This window comes from Lutjanus erythropterus, chromosome 16, assembly GCF_056507025.1.
Source record: "Lutjanus erythropterus isolate fLutEry1 chromosome 16, fLutEry1.hap2, whole genome shotgun sequence".
NCBI classification, from domain to species: Eukaryota; Metazoa; Chordata; class Actinopteri; order Lutjaniformes; family Lutjanidae; genus Lutjanus; species Lutjanus erythropterus.
Window position 1 is genome coordinate 11,731,508 of NC_139332.1, and position 19,275 is coordinate 11,750,782.

The 19,275-nt window shown below is 38.7% G+C and overlaps 1 protein-coding gene across 1 annotated transcript; it reads right to left on the bottom strand.

Annotated features, from left to right (window-relative positions):
- Positions 1-1,386: 1,386 nt before the first annotated feature.
- Positions 1,387-6,074, bottom strand: LOC146312768 (1-acylglycerol-3-phosphate O-acyltransferase ABHD5-like). The gene is made up of 7 exons (XM_084739481.1): positions 5,941-6,074; positions 5,099-5,181; positions 3,645-4,035; positions 3,064-3,215; positions 2,685-2,796; positions 2,422-2,602; positions 1,387-1,732 (listed from the first exon to the last, which is right to left on the bottom strand). Exons 1-7 carry the CDS (start codon positions 5,982-5,984, stop codon positions 1,565-1,567), a joined length of 1,131 nt encoding a protein of 376 aa, XP_084595607.1. The 5' UTR covers positions 5,985-6,074; the 3' UTR covers positions 1,387-1,564.
- Between the last annotated feature and the right edge of the window lie 13,201 nt (positions 6,075-19,275).

Below are 19,275 nucleotides of genomic sequence, written 5' to 3' on the forward strand. Positions count from 1 at the left end.
GTTCATCGATTAATTGATTAGTTGCCCAAAGCCCAAGATGACAGTCCTCAAATGTCTTGTTTTGCCCACAACCCAAAGATATTCACTTTACTGTCATGAAGGAGTAAAAATAAAAAACAAAAACTATTCACATTTAAGAGGCTGGAATCAGCAAGTATTGCCTTTTTTGAGTAATCAGTTATCAAAATAGTTGGTGATTACTTAGTGATTATAATCAATTTATTGACTAATCATCGCTGCTGTCATTTTAAATGCACTATAGGTAAAAAAATTATTTGCACAGACTCTAAGACAGAGATCAAATGAAAACTGTTTTAGTTCACATCCCTGGTCATAATGTTCACTTATTTAACAATGTATGACAAAAAAATCTATTTCTTTGTATTCTTAGCAAAATCTAATATTTTCTTTCAGTAAAACAAAATATGATTTTAGTGGTTCCCTGGTGGACAAAAGCTGCAGTGTTTCCACAGTAATAACCATGAAATGTGAAAAATAATAGTATATAAAGAAAAATCTCCCCCTGCTTCTTTTTAACTGGGTAACTTACTACTCACTACTCCAGTTAAAAACTCTTTGTAGTAGCTTTAAAGTTGAGCCAGTCACTGCCAGTCATGAAGTCAAGTCCTCCACTGCACTAAACTAACTAACATTGTAAGAATTTTGATAGGACCATATATTGACTTCTGCTGTTCCTCGCAGTAATCTATGAAGTTATTGAATTGCACAAACAATCCCAGTGGAGAATTAGTGTGTTGCAGCAGAAACGTGTACATAAATTTAGTGTATGGAGTGTATTAGTGCAACTAACAATTCCAAAAAACTGTCAAATTAAAACAATGGCTTGCTCTCTCCTGCTCTTTTTGCAGACTCACGTATTCACAAAATTAATGTCTGCTGGTAAAGGACCAAGCTGTTTAACTCATGTCAAAACAGAAGGCCTATTTTTAGTCCAACACACATCTCTGACCCTATTCTGTCACTGCAGTTGTGACTTAGCAGAGAGGCGGGTGTCGTGCTGCTCTTAAAGCATCACTGTCCAGGTCTCCTGAGTGGGTCACTCCGCTCAATATGCATGTGAGGGCGCTTTGTATGGGACTCACTGTTACCCCTCTGCAGAGGAGAGGGGAGGTAATGTGAGCTGTGCTGCCACCTGCTGGCTACGCGCAGTCACGGCGTCTGTGGAGAAGTGAGGACATTTCCTGAAAAACCCAGCAGCCCTTTGCCCTACTTACTTCTCCCTCATATCTGTCACAGAGTGGGTGAGGGGTCAGAAAAAGAACATCCCGTGTACTTTGCCCAGACCTCCACCCAAAACAACATATTCCCAGATGACTTCCCTTTTTACAGACAAGTGTTGCTCAAGGCCAGAAAAAAATACCAAGACTGCATCTCACATTAATTTACAAAACTTCTTTACATGAGGCTGGTGGCATCATCTGACCTTTGACCCCCGAGCCTTAGGGAGCGTTTGACTGTGGAATGATGAGTAAAGTGTCCTCGGCCAGTGTGATGACTCTCTCTTCAGAGTAAAGTGCGTGATAAAGAGGCTTTTGGGGTTGGGTTAGTTAAACCCTGTGCCCTCCTGTGCAGCGTCTGACTGAGGGAGCTCTCGCTGCTTCGTTGCCTTGTCTTCGCTTTTCCCCTCCGTCCTAGTGAGAATCTGAAGGACTGCCTGGTTGAAGTCATCAGGCTGGTCGGCGAAAACATAATGGCCCGCTCCTCTGATGACCTGACAAACACAAACACAGCTGTCTTGGTTCACATGCCAAATGTGTGTATGAATTTATCTTATGAACATTTATAGCCTAAATAAAATTCTGTAAACAAAAATATAGGCAAAAGTGTAATTTTTCATTTTGACAAAGAAACCTCCACATTCTTTAAAGGGCCAGTCCACCCCCAAATCAAATCAATCAATTTACACTGTTCTGGTGTGAGCTGCAGAGTTTTTGAGGTATCAGCCACAGAGATGTCTGACTTCTAATATAAAGGGACTAGATCGCATTAGTCATACATTTGAAAAATTTAAAACTAGTGTCCAAAAAGTATGACCTGGTTACTCAATGTAATTCACAGACCTTGTTGCAAGTGTTTCATGTGGGAACATTTTTTTTAAGTATAAAGAAAGTAATTCCAGTATATTGTACTGGTGGAAGAAGTAGTTGAAGTAAAGTTTTGGATCTACGCCAAAAAATTAACTGGGATCATATCTTGCCGTGGATATTTGTTTTAAACCACACACTGAAGGGACTTGGGTGGGTAGCTCTGTTGTAAAGGAGATCCCTGTCATGCAGGTCTGATATGCCAAGTCAAACTGAGTCAAGTAAAGCCAAGCCAGCACATGTGTATGGAAAAGGGGACACAAAAACATGGGGAAATATGATCCAGGTGTTAAAAGTTACACTTTAAAGAACCTACCCTGATTTCCACGTCCGGTCTGATTTTCTTGACTGCATTTCCAGAGTCACTGTCAATGCTGGAGCGTGATCCATAGATGAAGGAAATGGGAATGTCAGCCCGGACCTGTCCGATCCTCTCCAGCATGGGCCTCTTAGCCCAGCCGTAGGGAATGGTCATGGTTTTAAAGCCTGTTTCTCCACTGAAACACAAAGAAATAATGCCGGAGATTGAATGATGCGTCGTCACATAAATAAAGAAGGCAGTATGTATTGCTTCCACACCTTGGAGTCTGGGCGTTCAGGTGGTAGATGTAGTCAGAAACCCTGTTGTCGTCAAACACAGAGGAGTATTTCTGCTTAAAGTCTGACCTGATTGTCTGGACCAGCATTGGACCTGAGAATTGAAAACATGGAAATTAACTTCCAGATATTAGTATGACAACTGCAAACAAACTGGACAGGAACTTGACAGGAACACTGGCAGGATTATTTTAAGTGGGGTTGTGTAAGGTTGTATAAGGTACTTATTGTATTTAGAATATTTGCAATACTTCAGCTTGCCATCAGACAGTCTTTTCTGAGGGGGAAACCATTGTTAAATAAGCCAAATGTCGCAGAAATATTCTAAATATAGCATGTATGTATGTATGTGTGTGCTGACCTAGAGGCCCAGCCAGTCTGAGTCCAGCCAGAGGGTTGAAGGGGCTCATGACAGCCCCCATGGCTCTGATCCACACTGGGATGGAGTTGTGGTTGGGGTTCTCTGGACGAGCTGGGAATCCCCATGGCTCCACCAGCAACAGATGCTTCACCCTGCACAAACACAAACACACAGACGCACAGTCACTACTAAATCTTAAATTTCAATTACAAATCCTGTAGTTCGGTACAGAAAATAGTTCCTCCATGAAACTGCTCACAACAAAGTCTGGGGGTTATCTTGGGTGTCTGGGCCAGGATTTCAGTAAAGATACACTTGTTGAGTTTTTCAAATGTATCACTAGTTCCATTATCAATCATTGTCAACTCACACAAAAACAATCCAGATGTACAGATAACACAAGCAGGAGAAAAAATATGTATTTTTGATTTTGGGGTGAACTGTCTCATTTGTGCACTGGCATATATAAATAAGGAAAATGTACCTTTAACATATTCCCTATATACAATTGAGAAACAATCAGGCTTGTACCCTCTCATCCACCCACACACACACACACACACAGACACACACCAAAGCACCTGTGTGGGTATTTGAGTGTGTATGAAGCAGACAGGTATCCCCCGAGGTTGTGTCCCAGCAGCACCATTTCCTCCAGTCCCACTTTCTCCCTCCACTCCTCCAGTGTGTCCACGAACTGCTCCTCAGCCCCCTCTGGGTCACTCGTGAACTTGGGGCGGCTGCTCCTGCCAAAGCCCAGCAGGTCCAGGGCGTAGACCGGTCCGCAGCTGGACAGACAGTCCAAATTTTGGGCCCAAAGTGCAACACCACCACCGAAACCGTGCAGTAGAACCAGAGGGGTCCTGGGCTGGGGAGGGGGCTGGGGGAGAGACTGAGTGGAAAAAGCCAACGTCCACAGGTAGTTGCTGTTGGATATCCGGACATGCTGCCTGGAGAAAGGCCGCTTAACACCTGCAGAGGAGGTGAGGATTATGGGACAAGGACAGAGATAGGAGATGGGACTAGAGCTCTATCAGTCGGTTGATATTGTTGGCCCAATACTGGCCTATGAAAGCTATATTATGTATTGGCATACATGTTATCCAATATGAAAACTTATTTTTATTTGTTAGCTTTATGGGCAGCATTTGACTTTTTTCCTTCTTACATATATGTTGCTCGAATTGTGTTTTTAAAAAATTATAGTTATTTATAATTACAGCCTGAATAATACTGGATTTTTGAGGCAGATGCTGATAACAATATTAGGGGGGGTGGGGGGATATGATATCCACATATTTACCGATATTGCAATGATTTGGTTAACACTGCTGATAAAGGAATGTAATAAGAACAGGATATTTTAAATTTAATAAACAACTTTACTGTCCAAAAAAAGACATTAGCATAGTGAAACAGTAACCTTTCCCTGACATCTTAATTATCATAAATAACTATAAAAAAATTAATTAAAAAAATCTGTGCATTATGTTCTGTCAAAAAAAAAATGTATTTGGCATATTCTGGAATATCGTACAACATATATGCAAATGTAGACCAATATCAGGCTAATAATATTGGCTGACTAATATATCAGTCTGGCTCTATTTATATTTTCTATAATTAAAAATACTGGTGAAAGAAAGAAAGAAAAGAAAGCGGCCTGATGATGACATTTTGGACAAAAAAAGGTTATTGTTAAACTAAAATATCATACCTTCATGACATATCTAGTGTGTGATAAGCACTTTTGTAGAAACATCATTACATTCTATTATACTATCATATTATATTACAATATCAGAATTTTCATTCGCTAATATTGATATCAGCCCCAAAAATCCAGTATCTGTCAGGTCCTACACAGGACTCATTCTAACAGCTTCAGATTCATTAGTTTTAATTTGTGTTTGTTCTCGTATCTTGAAACACTGAAGAACCTGCAGACAGCAAATCATCTCAGCATTTAGCAACACTAAAACTCTTGATGCTCAAGTTGTTATGATGGATCAACAGCTCTATAAGACACACTCACTCTGAAGCATTTTTTCTTCTGCATCTTTCAGTTGAGAGGGGGATGTGGGGCACCAAGAGGGAAGCCAACTTAATATCCAGGAGCTGTGATGCAGACAGCAAACATGCAGGCAGGCAGACCCTCAGAACACATGAAGTACATGCAAACACACACAAACACAAACCATCACTTGAACTTTGACCATTTGACATTCCTGCTATCAGCGCTGCTGGCTTGTAATCTATACAGTAGTTCCCTAAAGTTCCCCCAGTTTCTGACAAACTTGACAGCATGAAAACAATACTTTGTATTTATATTTTGTATTTTGAGACCTTTATGCTGAATGTCATTAGAAAATATGTCAATTTATTTTTGAAGTGTTTTCCAACATACACGTAAACTTGATAAAACATAACTTAAGAATTTACAGAAACTCCTGGTTGCCATTGCTCAATTTGGCATACATGAAACGTACAAAGAGACAGTTACACAACTCAAATCCAGTATTGTGAACAAAAATGAGATTGAGATTTCAAGAATGGGTTGATCACAGTAGTTTTCTGTACAGGAATAACGATCTGCCTTAAGGAACACTTTGTACTCCGAATTAACCAGAAGCTCCTGGTAGATCTGCGGGATTCAACGATGCTTGGATATTCGACAATAACCGAGTTTACATGAAAATAACAATTTATTTTATTTTTTGCGGAAGTTTTGGTTGTAAGTTTCTGCCGACTGAGTCACTAGTTCAAGAATACAGTGTGGTTGGGTAATGTCAACACAAAGCGGATGACATTCACAGGGAAAAACAGCACAACAACTTAATCAAACACGACGTGAAGACAATTCAAAATAAAACTCACCTCTGCTCCTTGACAGGTTGTATCTCCTCCGCCATCCTTCTCATCGTGTATACGCTGATAGTCTCGCGACCACCTCAGAAAGTAGTCACTAATTATGCTGCGTTCATGACATCACGTAAAGAATTAGATTAAAAATTTAGTGTTAAAATCACATCTAATGACAAAATATTTTTTTAGCCTATGTATCTCTGGAGCATTTGATTAACGTAAAATGTAATGTGGTAATGAGAACCAATTCTAGTGAGAGTTTAACACACTGTGTTTTGTCTTGCAGTTTGTGGAGTTCGAGCACTTTCAAAAGGCTAAACGTTTGTATGTCCGACTGTATCTGAAGGCAGCAGCGTGTTCTGAACCGTCTCTGAAAGGTATCTGGCCCGTGGGCTGCGTTCGTCTCTTGATTTTGCATCTTGTTTTAGTTTGTTGGTAGAAATTTCCACCGAAACTTTTTGTTTCACAGTGATTCTGAATCATTAGAGGCGTTTAAGGACTGCACCAAAGTTACACAGCTAGACCTGCAATGGCTTCATTCAACGAAGGTAACACATGATACAAAATCTTTGACCCCATAAGACCAAAAAATAAAAATTAGGAACTTGAAGAGTTTAACATTTAAAGAATGCGTTTGAAATACAAGTGGGTGGTGTAGGGCTAACTCATTAGCATGCCAATTAGCATACCTTGTGTCACACCACAATTTTAGCTGAACAAGCAATTTGTTAACACTGGTAATTAAGATTAGCTGTTTATGTTATTAAGAACTAAAATATCACCAGTTAAACTTAACGTGGAAATACAATATTTTGGTTGTTTTTCCTATATTTTGAAACACAAGTTGCGTTGTGGAATACTGTATTAAACGTTTTATAGACTTCTGGTGTCATATTCATAATAACAGGGTAAAAACAGGTGTTCTCAATAACACTAATTAAGGTCCCATTCCATTTAGTGTAGCAGAGTCTTACCAGTGACCCATCATGCACAATAAGAGGCTTCTTGACACTGTTTGAACTGAATGTAACAGAACCTTCATTAGTATCCTTGGTAACACCTGTATTTACCCTAGTATTTCATGTTAAAATGGCTACTGTGAAAAAGGTCTATTGAAGGCACCCAGCTGACGTCCAGTGGCTTCATACAACAGAAATAATATACCATTGCATAAAGTCTTTGTGTTGTTAAGACCCAAGAATAAGAATATTCTAAACAAATTAACATTTAAAGAGTAAGAGAAAAATACAAGAACAGGAAGGTTGTGTTGTGGACTACTGTATTTCTCTTTGTCCAATATATACCTTTCTGGCAGCCATGTTGATATCAAATAGTCAGGTAAATACATGCGTTACCAACGATACAAATTAAGATCCCATTTAATTTAGTGTAGCAAAGTCTTCCCAGTGAGAAAACATGCACAATAGCAGCACCCTGACTCTGTTTGACCTTAATGGAACAGGACCTTAATAAGTATCATCTTTAACACCTGTGTTTATTCTAGTATTTCATGTCAAAATGAAATACTAATGCTGTGAAAAAGGGCTATTAGTCTTGACTAAACAACTGATGAAAGCTCTGCTTAGTGATAGGTATCATTAGGATTTTATACGGATATGGATGCAGCCTATTGATATTGATACTACTTGCTATAATTTAACGCAAAATGAAATGACATTAGAAAATTTAACAATTATTTTATCAGTACTTTTTTTTGCAGCAGGTTCTGAGTTATTGCATTTGGCGACATTTGTAGATAAAATTTAGTAAAGTGAGCCCCCACATTTTAATGTTTTGCTCTGTCAGCTGTTAATGTAATGTTATATAAGTAACAATAGAAGTATAATTTGTTCAGAGCCTCAATAATACTTCAAGACAGACTTTCTTATTAACCTACCAGTTTAGTTTAATACCAGTGGTTGATACTCATCCCTACAATTGCTGAAACTGGTGTAAAAAAAAAAAGCCCCCACACAAAAAACAAGCAAACAAAAATATTTAAGGCTAATTAGAATTAAATACACCAGTAGAGATTTTCTGCTTGGAAGGGCTGAAAAATACATCCATTCTTGTTTTGTTGGTGCAGTGCAATGACAAACCGAGGGAGATGACTTTGGCTTTCCTCACACTAATATCTAGACTGATAATAGACTGAAAAACACAATTGCTGGCATAGAGATTAAACCTTTGCTTATCTGCATAAATTTCTTATTAAAATTTAAGATAAGGGCAGAGATTAAAGGAAAAGCTAATTTAATTCATTATCCTCAAGGATTTGAGTGTACAGTGTGATCCTGCTGCTATAGAAATAGACCCTTTTTTTAACTTTTACTGTGAATCTCATTAAATTTTAAAAGGCAGTTTATCTTATAGATTTTACAGAGGTATTATCCTTGAAAAGGTCAGAAGCATCCTTCAAGAAATAACTCTGTAGTCGGTGTTTGCTTGCTAGTGTTTGAGGAGTTATTTGTGTCTTTTTGAGAGGCACCTAATGAATCCATGATGATACAGGGTTTAAATAAGTCTACAAACAACATACATTATATACATTATATATGTACATTAAAGATGCTTTACTCTGGTATTCATTTCTCCACCATGGTGGCAAGTCTTAACTTATATAAATGTGAATATAATCACTTTTCAAACAGTGATGAGTTGCAAAACGGCACCTCTGTCTCATAAATGATTTGTGACTCCCTCTCTCACAGGTCAAGGACAATTTGAGGGGAGCCCTGCCAGTCCTGGTCCACAAGGTGGCGTACTTGTGCTCCATTAGTTACACACACACACACACACACACACACACACACACACACACACACACACACACACACACACACACACACACACACACTCTGGCTGCTTTGTCCTTCATTCCTCAAACATCATTTTCCTCTCACGCCACCCACTTCTGTTGGTGCTCGGACTATGGGCTGACTGAGTGGTTCCTGAGTGCTTCATTTCCTTTGCTCTCATAGATGCACACACTCTCTGTGTGTTACTGTCCGTTCACTCTGCTGAGCACTCAAAATTTCATAAGCAAGTAGACAATGAGGCTGTAATGAAGCAGCGGTAGTATAAGACTGTAGCTGTCTGGAGAGCAGTAACGGGGTGAAGCTTTTAGTGAGGAGCATAAAGCTGCAGCACGGAGCCGAGTCTCACAACTAAATGCTATAGTCATGCTAGCTAGAGGTTAGACAGTATATCATCTTCCTCTTGTTTTATCAGAGGCTCAAAATCAGTAACCCGTGGTCCTGCAGTAAATTGACTTAACAAAGAGTCTGTTCAGTCTCATCTGTCCTGGGACAATCAGCAGGAAATTTCACAAAAGAGGCAAAGCCTTTACAGTTTGGTCTAACTTGTCTGATTGTGTAATCTGATTGTCCTTGAAGGTGTGTATAGTCCCAAGAGTCTTGAGGGTCTTGCATGGCTAAAATGTTCAGTGTCCTGCAGCACAGAATTAGGCTTTTAAATCCAGTGATAATAATACTCAAGAAAGATGGGTTTTAAAGTCACGTCTACATCTTGTCAACCTGAATACATTTGAAACCTTGCTGAAGTTTGTACAGAGACCAAATACAGTCTCTGTGTTATTAAGATTAAAAAGGCATAGGCCTTGGAAAAAAAAAAAAAGAAAACTGTGCTTGGATTTCAAGTGGTTTCTGTAATGTGACCATAAAACTGTCCCAGTTCCATACTAAAGACTAGTTTTAAGCAGGTTTTGAGTGGAGTGTGTTCACGCTGGAAAGGTGACAAAATTAAGTATGCTTAAAAAAGCCAGTACGCATACTAAAAATGTTCTGTTTTTGTGTGTGTGTAGTTCATGTACACCATTGTCCCACAGTGCACAAGGGAAATGAAGGCAGCTGCAAAAAATGTATATAAACAGACCTTTTTCACAGCAGCCATTTGACATGAAATAGTAGTGTAAACACTGGTGTTACCAATGATACTAGTTCAAACAGAATCAGGTGTTTACTCCACTAGTTCATAGACGTTTTAAGGACCAGTGTCTAGGATTTTTTTTTACCTTTATTTACTCATAGAGTGTTTACTACTACTCTTTTGTAGGATCACCCTGATCACCTTCACACAGTTACACATTCACACCTGGAGCTGACCAGTACAACCACAGCCTTACCTGCAGGCCACTGAGCAGCTCCATTGAGCCTTCCTCAAGGACACCTCAGTGGTGGTAATGAGGGAGGGACAAGTGCTGTCTCTCCCCACCGATTGAACCGTCGACCTTCCGTTCCCAAGCTCGTTCTCTGACCCATCGGCCCCTGATTTAGTGGTGTCTAGTGATGAGCTTGCAGATTGCAACCACCTCGTCTCTCCCTGCCATTTCAAGCATAGAGGAGAAAATGCTGGGGAAAAGTTTGTATTTAGAGCCAGTATATCTTAAATTGACAGTGCCAGTCCAAAGTTGCTGTTTGATTGATGTCTCTCTTTGTGATTGTCACATCTTTTCCTGTTAGTACAAAATAGTAAAACCTGTAGGCCTCTATCCAGCAGACATTTTAACTCAACATAAAAATAGGAAAAGCACAGATGACATTAACGAATCCTCCATTCTATTTTAGATGTTCCAATAAACCATAACATGTGACAGTGATGCATGCACGACCCCAGGACCCTGAAACTGAATCATTAATTTTATTATTAGGCCTACACCTGTCCCTTACCTAATCTGATGTGTGAATGTTTTCTGTGATTCTGCATACAGTTATCATTATATAAGAAACTTTGATTCAATATAAAAAGATTATCAATACTTCCTCCTCCTTCAACACCACAGCAAAAAGAAAAAAAATAAGTCCTAGGCACACAAAATAGGATGATTTTTTTCCTTTTTCTTGCTGATACAGAAAAAGTCACTGACCATGTTCTGGTTTTGCTGCTGAAGGCTAAATTTCAGGCAGGGAAATTCAGTAAATACTGAACTGAACTGAGCGCTTAGATCTTTTTTCTAGCTTTGTTGCTTTTGGTACGATAATTAATGTACCAATAGCAACAATAATTTTTTATATACTAACAAAAACATACATAACAATTAGTATTACATACAGTAGTGAATACAATTAATATGCAGTATTGAATTGGGACATGAGACGCAGATGGTGGTGGATGAAAAGTTCACTGTTTTCGTCAAAATACAAAGAGGAAAAGGAAAGAAATTTAACCCACACACAGATTTTTCACTTATGCTTAATTAGACCTAGTTAGGACTGTGTGCACAGACAGACTCTCCCACTTGATTTTTTGCACTTGTTCATTTAAACCTTCATCAGTCTTATTAGTGTGTGAAGTTTGGTGACCTCATGTAGTCCCCAGCGTAACTTCACCCTGAACAGGAGGTGTAATTAGCCGGAGGAATTGAAAACACCTGTGAGACTGTGCAGGGCTCTAATTAATCATAATAAAATAAAGTTAGTAATATACATACTTACAGTGCCAGAATAATTTCCTAACTGCTTGTCATATCTAAACTGAATTTTGCAAGAAGTAAAAACTCATGGCTGTATCTTATGCCATCTCAGACCTCATATCTGACTAACATAACCAAATCCAAACTAGAGCTGTAAACTTCATTCTTCAGTTTGCACCCGTCCCATCGTGCCTGTATCCTTGACTAGACCTCACGTGTCACTGGGTAGCTAGTTTTCTATAATGGACAAGAAAAGATGGGCGGTCAATTTTATCTGCAACGAGTCAGAGGTGAGGTTGTAATTTCAATATGACCAAATGCTGTATACAAATCAGAGGAGCTTCCATCACACAACATCACATCTTTTTTTCAGTGAAAATGAAATCTAAAAATTACTGTTCCCACTAAAATCATGACTTGTATCACACTTTCATTATATGTCTAAATAATTGCAATATGATTTATTGATTTATTTATTTACTTTTTAAAAAAGAATTTTTTTTTGTCCATTAATCATGTCTGTGGAGGAGCGGAAACCTCGCTTGCTGGATTTACTTCCAGGATAAATATCTGTATATGTAAAAATTTAAAGCTTCGTCATTCAGTTTGAGTAGCCTTTCAGTCTTGATATTTCAGTGTTCATGTTGTTTCCCATCTTCATTGTCATTTCCATACAGATCTAACAACATCAGTGCTGCCATTTCAGACATTATTTTGAATTAAGGACAGGGTCTATGCTGTTGTAAACTTAAGATTCCTAACTGGATTAGTCTGTGAGTCGGACAGAGAGCAATAGATATTGAACGTGTCACTTTTTTATTTTCTGTCATCGTGTGTGTGTGTGTGGGGGACCAGGGTCTGCAGTATGTTTATTAGCTGTTTGCTATGTCTGATTAACATAAGGTTAACACAAACCCACTGTAGATCCATCAGTTAGCTGTAAGCACAGACCGCACTCTGTTGCGAGTTTTTGGGCCATGGCCCAGTGCAGTATGGGTAAGAAGAGTGACCAAGCTGTTAGCGGAGGATAGAAAGGGGATGGAGGAGAGGCGGAGGGTCTGTCTGGTTGCTAGGATACGTGGCCGGCGCCAACAGCGGATATGATTTATAATGGCCAGTCTCACTGTCTCGCTTTCTCCGCTAGTTTCCTCCTTCCTCTCCTCCCTCTCACTTTTCCACTCTCTCCATCCTCTAGCCTCATTTCTATCCTCAGCATCTCTACGGGTCTATTAACCGGCCCTGTCTGACTGATCTGAGTGCTTACTGTACTGCTGGCATTAGTAAAGGCTATTATATATATATGGGTGTTTCTGATATTCCTTCCTGCCTCCATCATGAGCACGCTGAGATAAATTCCCAGCAACTTCACTTTATTTGGCAATAACGACAAAACTCATTTTGACTCCATCTCTTTTTGGTCTCCTGGGTCGTACATACAGAATGTAATATTATAGGTGCGGCAACTTCCGTGTGTGTATGTATGAGCGTGCATTTTCACATGATCATGCATGAGCTGCGCCCACATGAATGGATGATATTGATTTGCAGAGACTTGATCGACCTCGGGATGTGAAAATCCTCAGGGAAAAATACAGTGTGAGGAGGAGGGGGCACGAGGCCACATGAGGGAAGGAGACAAAAGGGGAAATGGAGGGCTGTTTGTAAGATAAAGAGATGTCATACAGGAATGTAGTGATGTACGTGTATGTGTGATGTATGTGGTGTTTGACAAAGAGAGTCCTTAAAACATATTTTTTTAAAAACAGTGAGAATTCCTCTGAGAGTTTTTTAATTTGTTACTATATCATGAAATCCTGAAACCTTCTTTTATGCTAGTGACTTCTTTAAGTGGAGTGACACAGGTTGCACTGTAGATTTTTCTGCTGACTTTGTTGTAGATTTTATATCACAGGCAGATGACATTGATCGACTGCTATCTGATTTTGAAAATTGTTCTAACTCAAGTTGATTGAGTCTACACCACAACTATAATAATAATTACAGTGGCGAAGGACATTGTTGGAAACACTTTCAGAACAAATTGATGAATGAAAGAAGCACTGACCGCAAATCAAAATCCATAAAAAATCGAAGTATACTGTACATGTAGAACTTACTTATTCAGTGCTTATATAATGTCATGTAATGTTAGGCTAAAACATCATTTTACCTCAGACATGCTACCAAACGGCACTTTGCCACTGATGGGATCTTTGAAGTTTGTTCAGTCCTTACTGATGTCTTCTTTGACAGTAGTCAGGATAACATCAAATTGATGTTGAGTCATACGAAAGTATGAATAAAATTTGTCTTCAAAAGATGACAACTCTTGTAACAGAATGTTGGATTCTCCTAAGTCCTGTCATCTGTGAACATTTTCTTGGGTCCATATCCTCCTGGTTTTATTTTTTTTCTTCTTTCTTTGAGCTTGGTGCCGCTGTATAGAACATTATTGTTCATTGATGTGTACGGTCACACTGTATCATTATGGTTGTCATACTTATGATGATTGGTGAGGACTAACCTGACACACCAGATGGTTTGTTACACAGACCCATCTGAGAAGTCGACCTTAGAAACTGTTTGGAAAAGGGCAGGCAATTTAAAAAATGAAACACTTGGCAAGTGATTATGTGATCTCCATCACATCTAACTAACTTCTAACTTCAACTAATCAGATCAACTTTTACGTGGACACTTCTCGCCATTATCACACCTAAAACCACGCCTGCAGCTGCCAGTAGTCCCTCCTAGGAAGCTGACTGGCTGCACATCTTTAGATTCAGACACAAACATGAAGCCTGGCACGAGGGATTCTCACATGATCTTGCAAATCCAGCTGCCTCACAAAGTAAGGTGTGGACAGCCCTTAACATGGACACTGTTTTGGGAAAGACATTTTAATTTTCTGAATATAATTTACATAAGCTTGGATCCCCAAGATCAAAGTTCCATTCACACCCGTTGTGTTGGGATGATGGCACACGTCTCTTAAATGGAGATCTCAAAACCTGGGTGAAACTTCGAATGGCTAGATACCACCAGAGGGAGGTAACTTATGTTTTGTCTGAAAATGATTTAACTGGCCCCTTAATACAAGGCCAGTGAGACTCCTCTGCATCTGCAAGGCAATATGGTTTACGTACTATGAGGAGTCAAACAACCTCAACTGAATTTATAGTTGACAAAAGGGGTTAATGGGAGTCCTGCTGTAGACGCCTACGGCCTAGGTTTTGATTTATAGTTCAGCGACGGATTCTACCTGCTGATAGCACCACTACAACTCTAGACATATTGTTCGTGACCAGGTCATAAAATGCTTTAATTATTTTCCCTACAGTATTTATATCCTTTCATGACTAAGTGACAATGGGCTACACTTGTTCTTACATAACTAGAGTTTCATCCTAGCAGTTTCTACTTCAACATGTCTCATTAGAGAATATGAAACAGTACTGTGCAATGTCCATTTGTCCATCCACTTATTAATACAGACTTTATGTCTGTATGTATATTGCAACAGGTCACTGTGATCATTTGTCCTGTCCATACTGGCTGTGAGGAGTGAAGAATTCCAAGACATACTTCCACAAAACAAAGGTAGCTTTGGCTGAGTTTAATTATCAAGTCTGGGCTAAATGCACACAATTTAATTTTCTTAAAATTCAGAAATGACTCTGTGCACAGTTAGGATGTGGTATATTACCACTCCATATTGAATCAGGACGATACAGAGGTGTAACTCAACATGAAAGAATTTGTGAATACCGTGATCCAAATGAGGTGGATAATGAAGAATTAATTTTAGTTTATATTGTCCTTTATATCATGATATGCAACAAAAAGAAATTCATGTTCCTTATTTAGACTTGATAGGTATGAAGAAATTTTTTAAATTGACTATATTCAACGTTCAAGTACAGAAAGAAAGCCCAATATTTCTGCACTTATTGTTTCTGTCACTAACATACTTTGGGGCATTTTTTAACCCTGATTTTATTTATATACATTAATTAACTGTGCATTGGTTGCATTGAAACTGTCATTAATACCCCAATGAAAATGGCATGATGAGAACTGTCTGTTTTGTCCATGCTTTCATCAAATGGCACGGAATACGGGGTGAAAACTTGACATGTAATTGATCATAAATATCACGTGATAATTTGCTAATCTGCTTTGTCACTGTGTTTGCTTGCTGATAGAGAAATATTGTTGAATAAGTTCCTCTTTTTTGGACATATAATATCATTTAACGGCAACATACAGTCCTTCAGAAATATATACACACATATGCCTATATACTATACATACATTTTTAAAAATAGAATTGTGTTTTTATTTCAGTCGAGTTCAATTTAAGCGTAGTTCAAATTGGTATGAAACAACTAGGTAAAATAATTAAATTACATTTTTTTTTAGGCCAGATTATACTATATTTTTGACAACATGTTGCGGGCCAGAGGGAGGGGCATTGATTGATTGATGTTTTTCTTATATGTTTGTGTCATGGCCAACCCTCATTGGCTTACAAGACACAGGACAGAAAAATACAGTGGCAGCGTTCAGACAGTTTTCTTTTAATACAAAATTATAGTCCATTTTCCAGCTACTCTTAAAAAGAATACTTTGCCTCCTCTCCCAAGCTTGACAAATAAAATCTGCTACAAAGAAATTCTCTTTCTAAAGCACAACTCAAGTTTCTCATACTCATCCAGCCAAAATAAACAACATAAATGGAGGACATTTTAGTAGAAAGTACATCCCTTAAGTCCTCATAGGCGGGACAGCAAAACAAAACTTAAAACTCACGCTCAATTTCACAGAGCTCACACAACAAAGAAAGTTGGAGTGGCATTAAACCTGCCAGTCTCTTGGGTTAATGGTGATGTTCCTGCATGTAACTGTGCTCATAAGGGTCTTTGTTAAAGTTATACTTCACATAAGGCTCTACATCGTAGTATTAAATAATTTAAATAAATTATTAAATAATTTGTGTTTAAACCATATATCACTGGACCATTTTTCTCTGTCTATGAGAAACATTTTATTCCTGATATCCTGAATATATCAAAGTTACCTGATACAAAAATAAATGACAAATCATTCAATTGAGATAAGGATTTAATCTCACTAGCCCCGGGATGACCGTGCAAAATTTCCCAATTAAATATCTTTTTAGTGAGTCTGTGATCTGACATCCTCACAAGTCTATTCCAAAGTCAAAGCATTTCACATTTATGTCTGATGTTTGGAGGCTCCCTCCCCATGTCTCCCCTAGTGGCTAAAAGTAAACTGAATTTATGGACTCCCAAAAAGAATCAAATAGCTCTGTGATGCACAGTGATGCATTAACCTGTATGTTCACAGAAACCCCAAACACCATAAGCACAATCAGACACAGGACAAACACATGAATCATACAGTTCAGTACAGGTATAAAATCCCAGAAATGGCCCCTGGGCAGGCAGTTTGAGACCCGATTTAATGTGTCTGAATATTCCCACGAGGAATAAGTCTTGAAAACAAAACATTCATTCATTCATTCCACAGTCCTCATCCTGTGAATAAACAATAACACAGACTTAATGCACTAAATAGTCAGAATGAACAGGAGGAACAACTACAGCGACCAGAAACTGTTTCATTGTGAATGTAAAATATAAACCCATCCTTTAATGTTTTCTTCAGTGTCACCATTAAAAACTCATATGAGAAAACACATGCAGCCCATGTTGACCAATCACAGCTCTTGCTGTCTGTGATATCTCTGTACTTGTGACATACATAGCCTACGGCGTAGCTACATTGGCTACATGCGTGTCTTAACCTCTTAACAAACAGCTATAAATCCAGCTTTAGTGTTCATGTCACGTGATCTTCCCAGCTGTTTTGGGTTGTTTTACAGAACTTAAATGTCTTCTCTGGTTAGCTGAGGCACAATCAGTCTTCCTGTCTGTCAGACTTCTTAACTTATCCGCATTTATTAAATTAGATTGTTTGACAAAGCAAGAAGTCTGTTTGTCTCTCAGTTCTGCATCCATAAGTGATCCAGGAAGACATTCAAACTAGAGTGTCCATATTTCTCTTTCCCTCTCAGTCTGTCCAGTGTCTTCCAGTAAATGGAGGATAATTTTAGAGCGATAAAGAGCCCAGAGGATATCGAGGGGAGGGAACATACACACAAACACACACACACACACACAGACATATACACAATAAGATGGTCCCTCATTCCCTGTTGCACCTGCTGACCCCACAGGATCCACTGAGATCGGCTACTGCTGAGTGTGCGGCTTCTACACACACGCACGCGCACACACACACACACACACACACACACACACACACACACACACACACACACACACACACACACACACACACACACAGAGGAATGTGTACGCACTTTGACTAATAGGCCTAATGCTTCCTGAAGAGGGCCCAGCACTGCATTAGCTACGGATGTGGGATTGATTTAGAAACTGAAAGCCTTCTAGTGTGTGTGTGTGTGTGTGTGTGTGTGTGAATATGTTGTGCACTCACTGGTGTGTGTTTTTCTCCATTTCACTCGACTAACATTATCTGTTTACTTACAAAATCACTCACACATACATTCAGACTGAACTATGTAAAGGCAGTTTGACAGATTTTGAGGTTTGATGTCCAGTGTACCTTTACATTTGTCCATTTTCATTTCAGAAAAGCACAAGTATACACTAGCGTTTCATCTCAGAGTGCCGTTCTTTTCAGCCTGGAAAAGTATTTGAATAAACGTTTAGACTGTCATCAAACTCTGACTAATTTTAGAGTTAGCAGTAGGGCTAATTAAGACAGTTTGACCCATCACACCAATTAAACAGGAGTGAAACTCTGGAAAACATTAGTCCTTCTAATGCCGGATTAATTCCTGACATCAGTATGAAAAAAATTGAATTAAAAGTATAATGGACTAATGAAATGAAGACTGTTTTAATAACGACTGTGGTCCATCATTGCTGCAGTGGACGACACTGACTAACGCTGTACAATTTGTAACTTGTGAAACAGCCAAGCTAATTTTGTTATTAGCTATGACTATGAACTGCCTGGGGCTAACATATCACCATTTGCCACACCTGACTTTTTGGCTATTGTGGTGGAGCACTGTGTTGCAACACCAGAGCCATGATTGCTGCCATTAATTTTGACCCTGTCACTGGCCCATTGGCAGCTGCCTTAGTTCACTATTTTTCTATATCGTAGTAATATCAGTTTCTTACTAAAGCTGCATGCTGCTGTGCAGATGTACAACTGTTGTAAAAGCAAAGCAGAAACTATTTGTATAGCTAATGATATAGTAGGTTGGCCTTTACTGACACAGAAAATCTGTTTATAGATTTTATGTAAATGTTGGAAGTCATTGCTTTATTATGTGAACTCGACATGAAAATATTTCTCGTCTTCCAGCAACTGTCTGTGCTGCTTTAAACATACTTTCATTTTTTTCTCAAGTCCATCTTAATACAACACTCAGATACCATATGTACACTGAAAGAGTTATTGGCTGTTGTAATAATTCCTTCTGTTTATACTGACAAGGGACTGATACATTTGTATAATGACTGCGCTGTAAAGGTGGGGTTGTGCTTGAAAACAACCAGTTCGTCTGATCACATTGGGAAGCAAAAGTGTTTATTACTGTTCTGAGTGGCCACACTTCGAAAGTGATATGTGTCAGCAATAGACACTTCATCAATAGCAATAAGAAAATTGTTCAATAGTTTCACTTAAATACATTAAATACAAACTGCCATGAAAACACATAAAATCGTTAAATTAAAAAAAAGTGGTTATATGCAGCTCTTTTTTCTTGATTAAAAATGTGCCATTAAAAATGATCAGTAATTATCAATATCACTGATAATAATTGCATT